This window comes from Theropithecus gelada, chromosome 19 (genome assembly GCF_003255815.1).
Source record: "Theropithecus gelada isolate Dixy chromosome 19, Tgel_1.0, whole genome shotgun sequence".
NCBI classification, from domain to species: Eukaryota; Metazoa; Chordata; class Mammalia; order Primates; family Cercopithecidae; genus Theropithecus; species Theropithecus gelada.
The window spans coordinates 354,188-367,508 of NC_037687.1; the positions used below are offsets into that span (position 1 = coordinate 354,188).

Sequence of the window (13,321 nt, forward strand, 5' to 3'; positions counted from 1 at the left end):
GGGGGGGGGGGGGGGGGGGGGGGGGGGACTCACCCGCACGACGTAGGAGACCCCAGGCCCCAGGACCCTGGCGTCGGGGTGTAGCCAGCCGTGCGCGGGCTTGTGGATGAAGCTGCCCTTCCGGATCCACTCGGCGGCGGCGGCGGCGTCCCCGGACCCGGCCGCCCCCCGCGCGCCCCGCGGCCCCCGCGCCCCCGCGCCCCGACAGCGGCTGAGCGCGGGCAGGGGACAGGGCGCCGCACAGCGGGGCTCGCAGGCGCCCAGGACAGCGGCCGCCAGCGCCGGGACGCCCCCCGGGCTCGCCGGCTCGGACTGGGGGTCCGCGCCCCCCGAGGCCCCAGCCGCCCGCGCCGCCGCCGGGCCGCGACCCAGGAAGCCGCCCGGGGCCGCGAACTTCCACTGCGGCATTCGGGGCAGCAGCGCGCAGAAGGTGGTGGGCGCCTCGGGCTCGGGGGGCGCGGGGGGCGCCGGGGGCGCGCGCCCGCCCGGACCCTGCGTCATGGCCGCGGCCGCCCCACGGAGCCCGACCGGGCGCTGCGCCTGGCGCGGAGGAGGCCCTCCCGCTCCGCCCGCTCCCTCCCGCCCCCGGCCCGGTGATGTCATCCGCCCGGCCCAGCGCGCAGCCGCGGGGGGCTGCGCCCCTGGGACCCCGGCCCTCCTCGTCCCGGCCTCCTGGCCGCGAGGCTGGGGAAACTGAGGCCCTCTGAGGACACTGGGCGCTGGCCTGGAACCCGCAGCCAAGGCGGGACGGGGCTTTGAACCCAGAACCCCGTCAGCGACCCTCCCCACTGCGCCCCCCACCCCCGCCCGCCGCCCAAGTTCCCAGAAGGACCGAGCTGGAGAGGCGTAGCAATCACCTCCCTTCTTTGCCGTTGACTAAGGGGGAAACTGAGGCCCGGGGAGGCGTGGCCAGGGAAAAGAGAACCCCAGACCCTAAGGTCAGCCCCTCCCTCCCCGTTGTTCCAGCTAGAGGATACCTCAGGGTCACCCCTATTTCCTAGTGGGGAAACTGAGGCCCGGGGAGGGGAAGGGGCGCGGCCGAGGGCGCACAGCGGAGGCTCAGACCCAGGAGTGCCGGCTCTGGGAGGGGGTGCTAGGAGCGGAGCCGGGCCCCTGCTCTGCAGCCTGTCCCGGCCTCAGTTTCTCCGGCTGTAACCCAGGGGAGCGGGCTGGAGGGTCGCGGCCCTTCCTCTGTCACTTCTGGGGAGCCCAGTCCTGCACCAGCTCATCTGAGCTCTGGGCCCCAGCCTCAGCCTCTCCGAGACCGGCCGCACCTTCCCTCCAGGGTCGGTTCCTTCTGCACCAGAAAACGGGGTGTCACTGTCACCTCCTGGCCCGACTTGGCCGGAGCACCCCAGCCCCTGCCCCGCCCCAAGCAGGGCTGATTGCCGGGAACAAAGGGAGGGGCCGGGACGCGCCGGCAGGTGGGGAGGGGGGGCGAGGCCGCCCGGAGCCTGATCGATAAATCAGAGGATGAGGTCACAGCCGGCGCCGCCCGCGGGGCCGGGGAGGGGGGAGGGGAGGGAGGCGCGCGTCCGCGGGAGGAGCGGATCGTGGGCGCGATGGGTCGGCTGGACCTGCGCGCGGTGGGTGTGTGTGTTGTGTGCGTGGGGGACGCTGTGTCTGGGCGCGTGTCCAGACATATGCGGGGGATCCAGGCTGCAGGGTCCGGGGTGTGTTCACCTACTGGGTGAAGGATGGGCGGCCCCAGGCTGAGGGCTGTAGGGGTGAAGAGAGGGCGGCCCCACCACCCCTTCTCTGTGCCCTGCGTGCCTCCCGGGCGGCATCCCTCAGAGAGGTCCCGGGGCAGCGTCCGACCCTCCCAAGCTCCGGGATTAGAGTCTTTTTGGATGGGAGGTTTGTATGGTGGTCCCGGTGCCATCCTTCCCTGGCACACAGAGGGCTCAGTCACAGGGCACCACCAGTGGGTTTCCTTCCTGTTCCTAGGAGACAGTGGCAAGAACTGAGTCCAACGTCCAGGGTTCAAATCCTGACATCAGACTGAGGCGGGGGCTGGCAGCACGCCCCAGGACAAATGTCCGGTCTCCCCAAAGCACCATTTCCTCTCAGTAAATGCCACCTGGTCCCGAGTTGCTATGAAGCATAGATGATCTTTATTAATATCCAAAACATAGCAAGCAGCTACTGATGGCAGATATCAGAATACATCAAGCTCCTATACATCCTTCAAAACCCCGCTTCAATATTCCGTCTTCCTGGAAGCCTACCCGGCTCCCTGCTCAAAAGCTTGGCTCCACCTCCAGCCTCCCCTCGCCCTGGGTCCCTCTCGTGGTCTCTCAGACCCCCTGGGCACCGGAGGGCTATGGGTCTGGCTCTGGAGGGCAGCGTTTGTGTCTCCTTTCTGTGACGTCAGTAGACACATTAAATGAGCCAGCCCATGTGATGCTGACAGCTTTGCGGCCCGGGAGAGGTTTATTGGCTAAGCAACTGTAGAAGGTGGAGTGGGAAACGCACAGGCCTCAGGGCTGCCTCCAGCCTGAGTCTGGGCTGGGACCGGGGCTGGTGGCCACATTTCCATGAGACAGGGAAGAGTCCGAATGTGGCAGAAACCCAAGCTGTGATGAGGACCCAGGCCCTAGTGGGGCTGGACGCCGAGTTCTAGGACACAGGAAGCTCCGTCTCCAGCCAGCTACTGGGGAGGGCCGGAAGGTGTCCCTTTCCCCGCCTGGCCTGGCCTGGCCTGGTGTGACCTGGAAGAAACTGGAAGAAACTGGGGCACTGGAAGGAGACTCACCCTGCACCCTGCAGAGGGCCACGGGTCACAGCCCCCAGGGACTGGAAGGATCAGGTGTCCTAGAAGGACCCGGACAGTTCAGGAAAGGGAAGGGAATACTGGTTTCCCAGTCCCTCTCGGCTTCTCCTAGCCCCTCCAACAAACGCCAGGCCCCAGGAGAGGCCCGCCCACGCCCCCATTCACCGTGTGGGAAACAAGCCTGGCCTAGCAGCAGCGGCCGGGCAGCCTGTGCCCCGAAGGCCTGGAGGGCGTGGCGGCGGCCATGGTGCTGGCCCGTTTTGAGTGGCGGATGCCCATAGAGAACGCTGGAGCCCTGGCTTTGTTCACGGTGACCTGCTCTGGGCAGTGGGCGCCTGGGCCGGGGGTCTCCTCCAGGGGGCGCGGGGCCCGGGGCCGCCCCAGCATGGTGAAGGCAGGCAGGCGCTGGCGGTAGGTGTTGGCGTCCGGGCTGTCGTACTGGCCCGGGCCTGGTATCTCGGCAGGATCCTGCGGGGGGCGGACAGGGGGTGTGCGGCCCACCACCGTGTAGCTGGGGCTTCTGGGCTTGGTGAAGATCTGTGAGCCCCACAGAGGGGGCATGGTGTAGGTATTAGGGGCAGGGGCTGAGGTGTCCAGGGGCTTAGGAGGGAGGCGGCAGCCCAGGGTGAAAGCTGGCGGTGTCCGATGGCGCACAGGGGGCACCTTCTCTGGGCTGTAGGCCCCAGGGCCTGGTGTCACCTCCAGACCTGAGAGAGCGGGGAAGGAAGGGTGGCACTGATGTCCTCACCTGCTCAGAGACCCAGCATGGCTCCCCATTGCCCGCATGCACCCTGGAGCTCACAACGCTTCTCAAGTAACCCAGGTGCATTTCTCTCCCTACCCCATCCTCCATACACACAGTCTGTTTTCCAAGCCTCTAGGACTTTGCCCAAGCTGGACCCAGGGCCAAGCGTGCCTTCATTTTCCATCCCTCTTCCCTGCTGCCTTCCCCATACCATCCAGGGTAGAACCCTTACAGCTCTTCTCGAACCCCTCAGCCTGGGTTTTCCCGTCTGTCCAGACATGAGCACACTGAGGTGGGATGGTCTGCACCTGCATCTAACCGCCCCACCAGACTGAGATGTCATAGAGAGGAAGGAATGTCAAATCTACTCCAATTCTCCAGCAGTTGACTGAGTTAATGGATGAACGGGATAGGTAGGAGGTGAGTGGTTGAGTGAAGAGTGAATGGTTCATGAAGGGATTTGTAAATGGATGGATGGATGGATGGATGGATGGATGGAACAGTTGATGGGTAGAAGGAAAAAAGTAAGGATTCATAGATGAGTGGGTAGGTAAGTGGCCGAATGAGTGGGTGGATGGATGGGTGGTGGATGAGTGGATAGATGATGGAGGATGGATGGATGGATGGATGGATGGGTGGATGGGTAGATGGCTGGATAGATGATGGATGGATGGATGAATAGGTGGAAGGATGGACAGATAAGTGGATGGGTGGGTGGGTGGATGGGTGGATAGATGAGTGTGTGGGTGGGTGGGTAGATAGATGAATGAGTGGGTGGGTGGATAGATGGGTGGGTGGGTGGATGGGTTGGTGGATGGGTGGGTGGGTGGATGGGTGGATAGATGAGTGGATGGGTGGGTGGGTGGGTGGATGGGTGGATAGATGGGTGAATGGGTGGGTGGATGGATGGGTGGGTGGGTGGGTGGATGGATGGGTGGGTGGGTGGATGGATAGATGGATGGGTGGGTGGGTGGGCAGGTGGATGGGAGAAGGGAGTCAGGCAGGTGCCTCAGGTGTGCAGGCAAGCTGTTAGGTGCGTGTGAAGGACATTGCCGATTTGCCACAATCCCCATTCACCTCTCACCTTCTGACACCAAGGCCGGCTGCCCCTGTGGTCATGTGTGCCCAGGGCCTCCGTGACCCTGACCCACTTCACTCGTTCAGTTCCCCCAGCCCCTGTGGGCACTGGAATGGCGGCCCCTCCTCCGTGTCCCTTGGATTTGATCACTCCAAAGACACTGGCATTCGAAGAACTCCAAGGATAAGAGGGAGAGGGAGGACGGGGCAGGAGAGTCGCTGAGACCCCGGAAAGCAGGTCCTCGTGCGGCTGCATGGGGTACTCACCCCGAGACTTGGCCCGGCCCTGCATGGAGTAGGCGGGGGTGCAGCTGCGGCCAAAGCGTGTGACTTTGGGGTCCAAGAAGTAGATGGGGCCCGGGCTGGTGTCCTGAGGTGGTGCTGGGGAGGGGAACCCGGAGTGCTGGGAGTGACTCCGAAGACAGTGCCTGCCCCACCTCCCGGCATCAGTGCCCCTGTTGGCCCCGAGACACTCCCACCAGGTCAGAGGCCACCCCAGCCCCATCTCGGAGTGGTCACCCCGGGGGCCCTGAGTTGTGGCTGCCTGAACTGAGTGGCCTCGGGTCCCTGCTCTGACTGTCTGATCCAGTTCTTCTGTCTCCTCACAATCGAAGTGCTTCCTGCGTGCTCTGCTCTGCTGCTGTTTGTAGTCCCCTCTGCCCCTCTAACCTCTGCGCAGGTGTGGGCTGGAGAACCAGCTCCTGGGTTTGCTGGAACTGGACATAATTAGGCTGAGTGTGGTGGTACACAACCGTGATCCCAGCGTTTTCGAAGGCCGAGGCAGGAGGGCCACTTGAGCTCAGGACTTTGAGACCAGCATGGGCAACACAGTGAGATCCCGTCCCTTCTAAAAATTTAAAACTTAGCCACGCATGTTGGCAGGCACCTGGGGTCCCAGCTCCTCGGAAGGCTGAAGCGGGAGGATCACTTGAGCCCGGGAGGTTGAGGCTGCAGTGAGCTGTGATCGTGCCGCTGCACTCCAGCCTGGGCAACAGAGCAAGACGGAGTCTCAAAAAAAAACTGTACATAAAGTAAGAGTAACAAGAGCAACTAGGCCCTGAGCCAGCGCCTGGGCTTGTTGGCAAGTCTCATGCTTAAGAGAGGGGCTCGGCGTTGGACCACGTTTAAATCCAGCAGGGCCTCTCGTGAGCCGGTGACCTTGGCCAAGTCATTTATCCTAAGCCTTATTTTCCTCGTCAGTATGTTGCGAAAATCAAACTGTGAGAGCATCTGCAGAAGGGAGTGATCCTGGGCCCTTGCAGTTCGTGATTGGGACCGGTTGCCATGATTGCCATTATTGCCACGCCAAAGCACATCCAGTGACGGATGCCGGGCACCTGCGTGTAACAGCCTGGCCAGTGTTCACGGCCCCACAGACCGCCTGTGCACACACTCAGTGCACGTGGCAGCGAGCCACGGGTGAGGGAAGAAACGTCATCCAAACCTTCGCCCTCCCCTGAGGAGTCCGTGGCACGCAGTGTGGCCCAGACACGGCTCCAGACCTCCCTGCCACAGGCACGAGTACTTGCACACACGCTGTGGTCCCCAAGGCAGGCTCACTGGCCACACTCCAAGGGTGGTCACTGACCCTTAGCCACAGCCTCATCGTTTCTTTGACTGGCAGGAGGGACGGGGTCTATGTTGGCCCAGGGCAAATACAGTCCCCCAGGACTGCAAGAGGCTGGGGAGCTAAAGCGTCTCCCTGCATCGCCCAGGCTGGCGAGTGCAGTGGCTCATGGCTCACTGCAGCCTCCACCTCCTGGGCTCAAGCAATCCTCCCACCTCAGCCTCCTGAACAGCTGGGACCACAGGCGCCACCACCACGCGCTGCTAATTTTGTATTAGAAACCCTTGATCATGGCCGGGTGTGGTGGCTCCTGCCTGTAATCCCAGCGCTTTGGGAGACTGAGGCCGTGGATCACGAGGTCAGGAGATCGAGACCATCCTGGATAACACGGTAAAACCCCGTCTCTACTAAATGTACAAAAAATTAACCGGGTGTGGTGGTGGGTGCCAGTGAGCTGAGATCACGCCACTGCACTCCAGCCTGGGTGACAGAGCGAGACTCCGTCTCAAAAACAAAAAAAAGAAAAGAAAACAAAAATCCCGGATTATGATCCCATCGCCCCTCTGCAGATGCCTGGGCCTCGCTCACGTGACCATAGACTCGCCTCAAAGTGCTCACTGTGCAGGGCTTGGCCATCAGGACTCCCCATGCTGAAGCACTGATCTTAGCCTCTGTCCTGCACCTGGAACCTTCCTGCCTTTTCTTCTGCCCTCCCCAACCCCTGGCGCAGTGCCCCGTGAGAATGAACACACCCCAGATCATCGTGACATTGCTTATCTCTAGACCTCGGCCTACAAAGCATGCTCTGCCTGGAGTTCAGTTCTTCTGAGGGCTCCACCGAACTCCTACTCATCCTACAAAACCCAGATCCCATGCTCCACTTCCAGGGAGCCTATCCTGGGCCTTTAGCAAAGTGTGCACGATTCCCATGCCACCAGGCTCCCCATGCTGTCTCTGTCCCAGGAAGTGTCCCGAGACTGGGATTTGAACCTGGGAACTCAGATCTGTCTGGGTCACAGGCTAAGTTCTTAACCCGGTCCTGGGGACAGGGGATGCTGACGCCTTCACTGGCCTTCTGGGACCCCTTGCAGCTTCCTGAGTCCCAGTGTGGTCTGGGATTTTTGCTCATTCGGAAGGCTGAGAACAGGCTGCTGTCCTGCCCCTCCTCCAGCCAACCCTCCCAGCAGGCCTCTGTCCATATGAACCAAACTCTCCACACAAGACCCTTCCGACCACACTCCCAGCCCAGCTGGGACCTTGGAGCAGTGGTAGAAAATGGAGGGATGGAATTTGGGAGCACTGATGGAGGGGTGGAATTTGGGAGCACTGATGGAGGGGTGGAATTTGTGAGCACTGATGGGGGGATGGAATTTGGGAGCACTGATGGAGGGGTGGAATTTGGGAGCACTGATGGAGGGGTGGAATTTGCGAGCACTGATGGGGGGTGGAATTTGGGAGCACTGATGGAGGGGTGGAATTTGGGAGCACTGAGATCCGCTGGCCTGTGGTAGCAGCACCACTAATGCACACCAGCAGCTCCCTGTGCACCAGGCGCGGTCCACGCCTGAGCCGCGTCACTCATCAGAGCCCATCGCAGCCACTGCGCCCATTCTAGACAGAAGCAAGCACCACAGGGCAAGGCCACCAGCCCGTGGCACAGCGAGCCGGTGCACTCCTTGCCTGTCCTCCTGCCGTGCCTGCCTTCCCGCCGTGCTGCCCTCCGGCTGTGCTGCCCTCCCGCCGTGCTGCCCTCCCGCCGTGCTGCCCTCCCGCCGTGCTGCCCTCCGCCTGTGCCTGCACAAGCAGCCAGGAATGTCCACAGAGATACACGAGAGCCCTGTGAGATGGGCCAGGCCTGAGGAGCCCCCACCTTCATGATGGAAAAACGGGCTCAGCCTCACACCCGACAGCTCACGTTTACTGAGCCCTTACTAATCGCTATGCATCACTGTGGCTACTATTTTTTCTTTTTTTTTTTTTTTTTTTTGAGACGGAGTCTCGCTCTGTAGCCCAGGCTGGAGTGCAGTGGCCGGATCTCAGCTCACTGCAGGCTCCGCCTCCCGGGTTCATGCCATTCTCCGGCCTCAGCCTCCCGAGTAGCTGGGACTACAGGCGCCCGCCACCGCGCCCGGCTATTTTTTGTATTTCTTAGTAGAGACGGGGTTTCACTGTGTTCGCCAGGATGGTCTCGATCTCCTGACCTCGTGATCCGCCCATCTCGGCCTCCCAAAGTGCTGGGATTACAGGCTTGAGCCACCGCGCCCGGCCTATTTTTTCTTTTTTTTAAATTTGTTTTAAGACGAGGTCTCACTCTGTCGCCCAGGCTGGAGTGCAGTGGTGTGATCGTAGCTCACGGCAGCCTCGACCTCCTGGTTTAAGTGATCCTCCCGCCTGGGCCTCCCCAGCAGCTGAGACCACAGGCACACAGTACCACACCCAGCTTTGCAGCTACTTTTTTTTTTTGAGACAGAATCTCACTCTGTCTCCCAGGCTGGAGTGCAGGGGCGTGATCTCGGCTCACTGCAATCTCCGCTCCCGGGTTCACGCCATTCTCCTGCCTCAGCCTCCCGAGTAGCTGGGACTACAGGCACCCGCACCACACCCAGCTAATTTTTTTGTATTTTTAGTAGAGACGGGGTTTCACCGTGTTAGCCAGGATGGTCACGATCGCTTGACCTCGTGATCTGTCCGTCTCGGCCTCCCAAAGTGCTGGGATTACAGGCGTGAGCCACCGCGCCCGGCCTAGTATTGTTAACTTTTAACAGAAACTGAGTTGCAGAGCACTTAAGCAATTTGCCTGAGCAGCAAGGAATTGCAAACGCGGGAAGGCAGGTACAGGTCTTCACCTCCCTACAACGCTCTTTCTCCTTCCATTCTCTTCATCAGTGAAAAAACAGGGACAGCAGCTTGCCTGAGGTCTCGCAGCAAGTAGGAGATGGAGCAAGTCGTAGAGCCCAGCCCTGCCTGCTTCCTGCTGCGCTAACTGGGGGCCTGGATCTAAGGGGTAAGGAGACCCATCGGTGCCCCGGGGGGACATTGGAGGACCAGGGAAGCCCCCAGCCGCCCGCCCGCCCGCCCGCCTTACCCTCACTGGGCCTCCGGACGAGTGAGTAGGCGGGACTGGCCACCCTGGTGCAGTCGTGGTTGATGAAGCCCACAGTGGACGGCAGGATGTACAAGCCTGGCCCTGAGCCTGCAGCCCAAAGCCCTCAGGTCACCACCTGGGCCCAGATTCCCCAAGGAAGGAGCCCTGGACCCAGCTCCTGAGCCTTAGCCTGGGTTCCCCTCTCCCTCCATGATGAGGATTGGGGGCCCCGGGGACCAAGAGGCTGCTGCCCCTCTGGAGACAAAATATGATGCCTGCATTGTGAGTCAGACATGAATCACAGAGGGGAGGGCAGGAGAGGGGAGGGCAGGAGAGGGAAGGGCCGGGGAGGGAAAGGCAGGGGAGGGAAAGGCAGGGGAGGGAAGGGCAGGGGAGAGGAGGGCAGGGGAGGGAAGGGCCGGGGAGGGGAGGGCCAGGGAGGGAAGACCTGGGGAGGGAAAGGCAGGGGAGGGAAGGGCCAGGGAGGGGAGGTCCGGGGAGGGGAGGGCAGGGGAGGGAAGGTCTGGGGAGGGGAGGGCAGGGGAGGGAAGGGTAGGGGAGGGGAGGGCCGGGGAGGGAAGGCCCGGGGAGGGGAGGGCCAGGGAGGGGAGGGCCAGGGAGGGCAGGGGAGGGAAGGGCAGGGGAGGGAAGGGCTGGAGAACAGCAGCGGCCCTCACCCTGGGGNGGGGAGGGAAGGGTAGGGGAGGGGAGGGCCGGGGAGGGAAGGCCTGGGGAGGGAAAGGCAGGGGAGGGAAGGGCAGGGGAGGGAAGGTCTGGGGAGGGGAGGGCTGGGGAGGGGAGGGCAGGGGAGGGGAGGGCCGGGGAGGGAAGGGCCGGGGAGGGGAGGGCCAGGGAGGGGAGGGCCAGGGAGGGCAGGGGAGGGAAGGGCAGGGGAGGGAAGGGCTGGAGAACAGCAGCGGCCCTCACCCTGGGGCACAGATGGGGAGACTAGGGCCTGAGCCTCCCAGAGATACACGTTCACAGATGGGGAGATGAGGCCCAGGCAGAGCTGCACAGTCACAGATGGGGAGACTGAGGCCTGATCCTCCCAGAGATACATGGTCACCAATGGGGAAACTAAGGCCCAGGGAGAGGTGCACGTTCACAGATGGGGAAACTGAGGCCCAGGCAGAGATACACAGTCACAGATGGGGAAACTGAGGCCTGAGCCTCCCAGAGATACATGGTCACAGATGGGGAAACTGAGGCCTGAGCCTCCCAGAGATACATGGTCATAGATGGGGANCACAGATGGGGAAACTGAGGCCTGAGCCTCCCAGAGATACATGGTCATAGATGGGGAAACTGAGGCCCAGGCACAGAGATACACAGAGGTGGGGAAACTGAGGCCTGAGCCTCCCAGAGCTACACGGTCACAGATGGGGAAACTGAGGCCCAGGCAGAGATACACAGAGGTGGGGAAACTGAGGCCTGAGCCTCCCAGAGATACACGGTCACAGATGGGGAAACTGAGGCACAGGCACAGCGATACACAGAGGTGGGGAAACTGAGGCCTGAGCCCCCCAGAGCTACACGGTCACAGACGCCACGTGTTGTGGCTTCTGCGGAATCTCATTGCCACAGGGGTCAGGAGAGACCACAGAACCCGAGGACCTGGCTCGGGGCTTGACTCCAGCTGCTTGTGCTGAGGAAACTGCGGCCTGGGCCGGGCCCTCACCGAGGCCAGCAGCTGACGTGGTTCCCAGCAGAGCAGCCTCCGCACACGCGCCCCTTGCCCTGCCCCGCGTTGTCTACGGCGCGCGTCCCCGAGGGCCACGCTGAAAACGTTCCCTCCTCCCCACGTCTCCGGCGTGATCGCTGTGGCTTTGCCCCCTGCTGTACCCACAGCCCCTGGAAAGGGCCCGGCCCACAAAACACTCAGCTTCCGTTGGACAGAAACATACTCGGGGCCCAGGCAACCCCGTGTCCATACCCATCCTGCCGGAAGGAAAACTGAGGTTTGGGGGAAGGCAAGGACTTGCCTGAAACTCTTGCCTCCTGCTGGGCTCCCAGAACATTCCAGAAGCCCCAGAAGTGGGGGGAATGGAGCAGGAAAGGGTCCCACCTGTCCCCCGTGGCTGGCACGCACCGTTCTCCAGGGTGGCCGTCCCACAGGACTTCCTCAGGCCGGTCTCCGGAATCTGGCCCTCCGTCACTCGCCGGCCAAGGGGGGCTGTGGCCAACCGTGGGGCGGGGTCGCAGCTGAGGGTCCCCATGGTGGGCAGGCGATGGCCCCGGCAGCACCCACGGGGCCTGGTGCTACCTCCTGAGCCTCAGCAGCTCTGGCAGCCACAGGCCCAGGCACCGTCCCCACCTTCACGGCCTCACCACACCCTCCCACGACCACAGCTGCACAGACAGCCCCTTGTGCCACAGTAGGGAGTCATGGGGCCCTGGCCTGAGGCAGGCTGGTCGGCCGGACACTGGCCTGGAAGTGGGGCCGGGATCGAGTGTCAGCCAGGCGGCTGGACAGTCCAGGAAAGAGTCCGGTGTCAGCAGAATGTGTCTCCCGGGAGCCAGCAGAGCTGGGCGGCTGGAGCCAGGGCCGGCCCCAGGGAACTAGACCTGCAAACATGACACCCACAGCCTCACAGCAGGAGGGACTGGTGGGGTCGTGGGCGGCGTGCCCCCATTTCTACACCTGGGGAAACTGAGGCACGGCCCAAGGTCATACAGCAAGTTCACAACTCTGGGAGTTGCAACTCTGAGCCAAGAAGCATTACTGCCTCATCCTGTCACTCATTCCTCCCATAAGCACGTGCTGGGCACCTACTGTGTACCAGTTTCTGTTTGGGGTGGTGAGAACTGGACAGGAACAGACAGAAAAGAAGGAGATGTTCTCAAGATGAGAAAGTCGTCAGTAAATGTGATAAGTGAACACAGTCTGGTGTATGAGGAGGCACTGAGTGTGACTGAAAACGCAGACGGGTTTGGGGTTCAGGGTGGCAGTGTGGGTGCAGGCGAGACCCGCGGAGAAGGTAAAACCGAACCGTCCCCAAGCAGGTGAGGAGGCAGCGTGCAGAGACCTGTGAGGAGCGCACGTCAGCGTGAGGGACACCTGTGCACAGGCCCTGGGGCAGCGGCGAGGACAGAGGGGAGGTGAGAGCCGCCCTCACTGCCTCCAGAAGTCTGCGGGATTTAAACCGCGATGGATTTTGATTCACTGAAGGTGACCACTGTGTGAGGCTCCAAGAAGATGCTCAGAAAACCGCCAAATGGGAGGCACGTTCCTGTCTCCTCCTTGTTCGTTTCTGTATTTTTTGGAGCCTTTTGCAGTGTAATTTTTTTTTTTTTTTTTTTTTTGAGATGGAGTCTCGCTCTGTCACCCAGGCTGGAGTGCAGTGGCACCATCTCAGCTCACTGCAACCTCCGCCTCCTGGGTTTAAGCGATTCTCCTGTCTCAACCTCCAGAGTAGCTGGGACAACCTGACTCTATTTTTAGTAGAGTCAGGTTGGTTGGCCGGGCTGGTCTCGAACTTCTGACCTCAGATAATCCACCTGCCTCAGCCTCCCAGAGTGCTGGGATTACAGGCGTGAACCACCACCCCCCGCCCCGCAGGCATCTTCTTGTCTCGTTATCACAGCATCTCGGTGAGGGAGGCACTGCCACAAACCCTAATGTGTTGTTACAGATGGGGAAACTGAGGCTCGGGGAGACAGTAACATGCACTGAGTCCCTCAGTAATTCATCAGGGGATCCAGGACTTGAACCCAGGGTTCTCGGACTCAGATTTAATATCAAAGCTTCGGGCTAAGTGCCTCTGGGTTCTCATCCCAGAGCAACTTTCCGGAAACACTTAGAATTCTCGTATAGGGCCGGGCGCGGCGGCTCAAGCCTGTAATCCCAGCACTTTGGGAGGCCGAGACGGGCGGATCACAAGGTCAGGAAATCGAGACCATCCTGACTAACACGGTGAAACCCCGTCTCTACTAAAAATACAAAAAACTAGCCGGGCGCAGTGGCGGGCGCCTGTAGTCCCGGCTACTCGGGAGGCTGAGGCAGGAGAATGGCGGGAACCCGGGAGGCAGAGCTTGCAGTGAGCTGAGATCCGGTCACTGCACTCCAGCCTGGGT

General features: G+C 61.7%; 2 protein-coding genes across 3 annotated transcripts in view; both read right to left on the reverse strand.

Annotated features, from left to right (window-relative positions):
• Window positions 1-501, reverse strand: part of SHC2 (SHC adaptor protein 2) — a 39,212-nt gene extending 38,711 nt beyond the window's left edge. Inside the window, exon 1 of the mRNA XM_025366666.1 lies at window positions 34-501. Within this exon, the coding sequence (XP_025222451.1) occupies window positions 34-501 (468 nt within the window). The remainder of the gene's footprint in view (window positions 1-33) is intronic.
• A 2,067-nt stretch (window positions 502-2,568) lies between these two features.
• On the reverse strand, window positions 2,569-11,699 carry ODF3L2 (outer dense fiber of sperm tails 3 like 2). Of its 2 annotated transcripts, XM_025366699.1 has the most exons (4): window positions 11,337-11,699; window positions 9,248-9,355; window positions 4,863-4,976; window positions 2,569-3,480 (listed from the first exon to the last, which is right to left on the reverse strand). In XM_025366699.1, exons 1-4 carry the CDS (start codon window positions 11,461-11,463, stop codon window positions 2,960-2,962), a joined length of 870 nt encoding a protein of 289 aa, XP_025222484.1. In that variant the 5' UTR covers window positions 11,464-11,699; the 3' UTR covers window positions 2,569-2,959. The 2 variants fall into 2 exon arrangements, with proteins under 2 accessions (XP_025222484.1, XP_025222485.1); XM_025366700.1 differs by lacking the exon at window positions 9,248-9,355 and having other exon boundaries at window positions 11,337-11,596.
• Between the last annotated feature and the right edge of the window lie 1,622 nt (window positions 11,700-13,321).

Excerpts from the sequence above, each read along its gene's own strand:
- ODF3L2 (XM_025366699.1), bottom strand. The coding sequence starts at position 11,463 with ATGGGGACCCTCAGCTGCGACCCCGCCCCACGGTTGGCCACAGCCCCC. Across the intron at positions 4,977-9,247 it reads CGTCCGGAGGCCCAGTGAGG|CACCACCTCAGGACACCAGC; the intron begins GTAAGGCGGGCG and ends TCCCCTCCCCAG. Across the intron at positions 3,481-4,862 it reads GGGCCGGGCCAAGTCTCGGG|GTCTGGAGGTGACACCAGGC; the intron begins GTGAGTACCCCA and ends CCGCTCTCTCAG.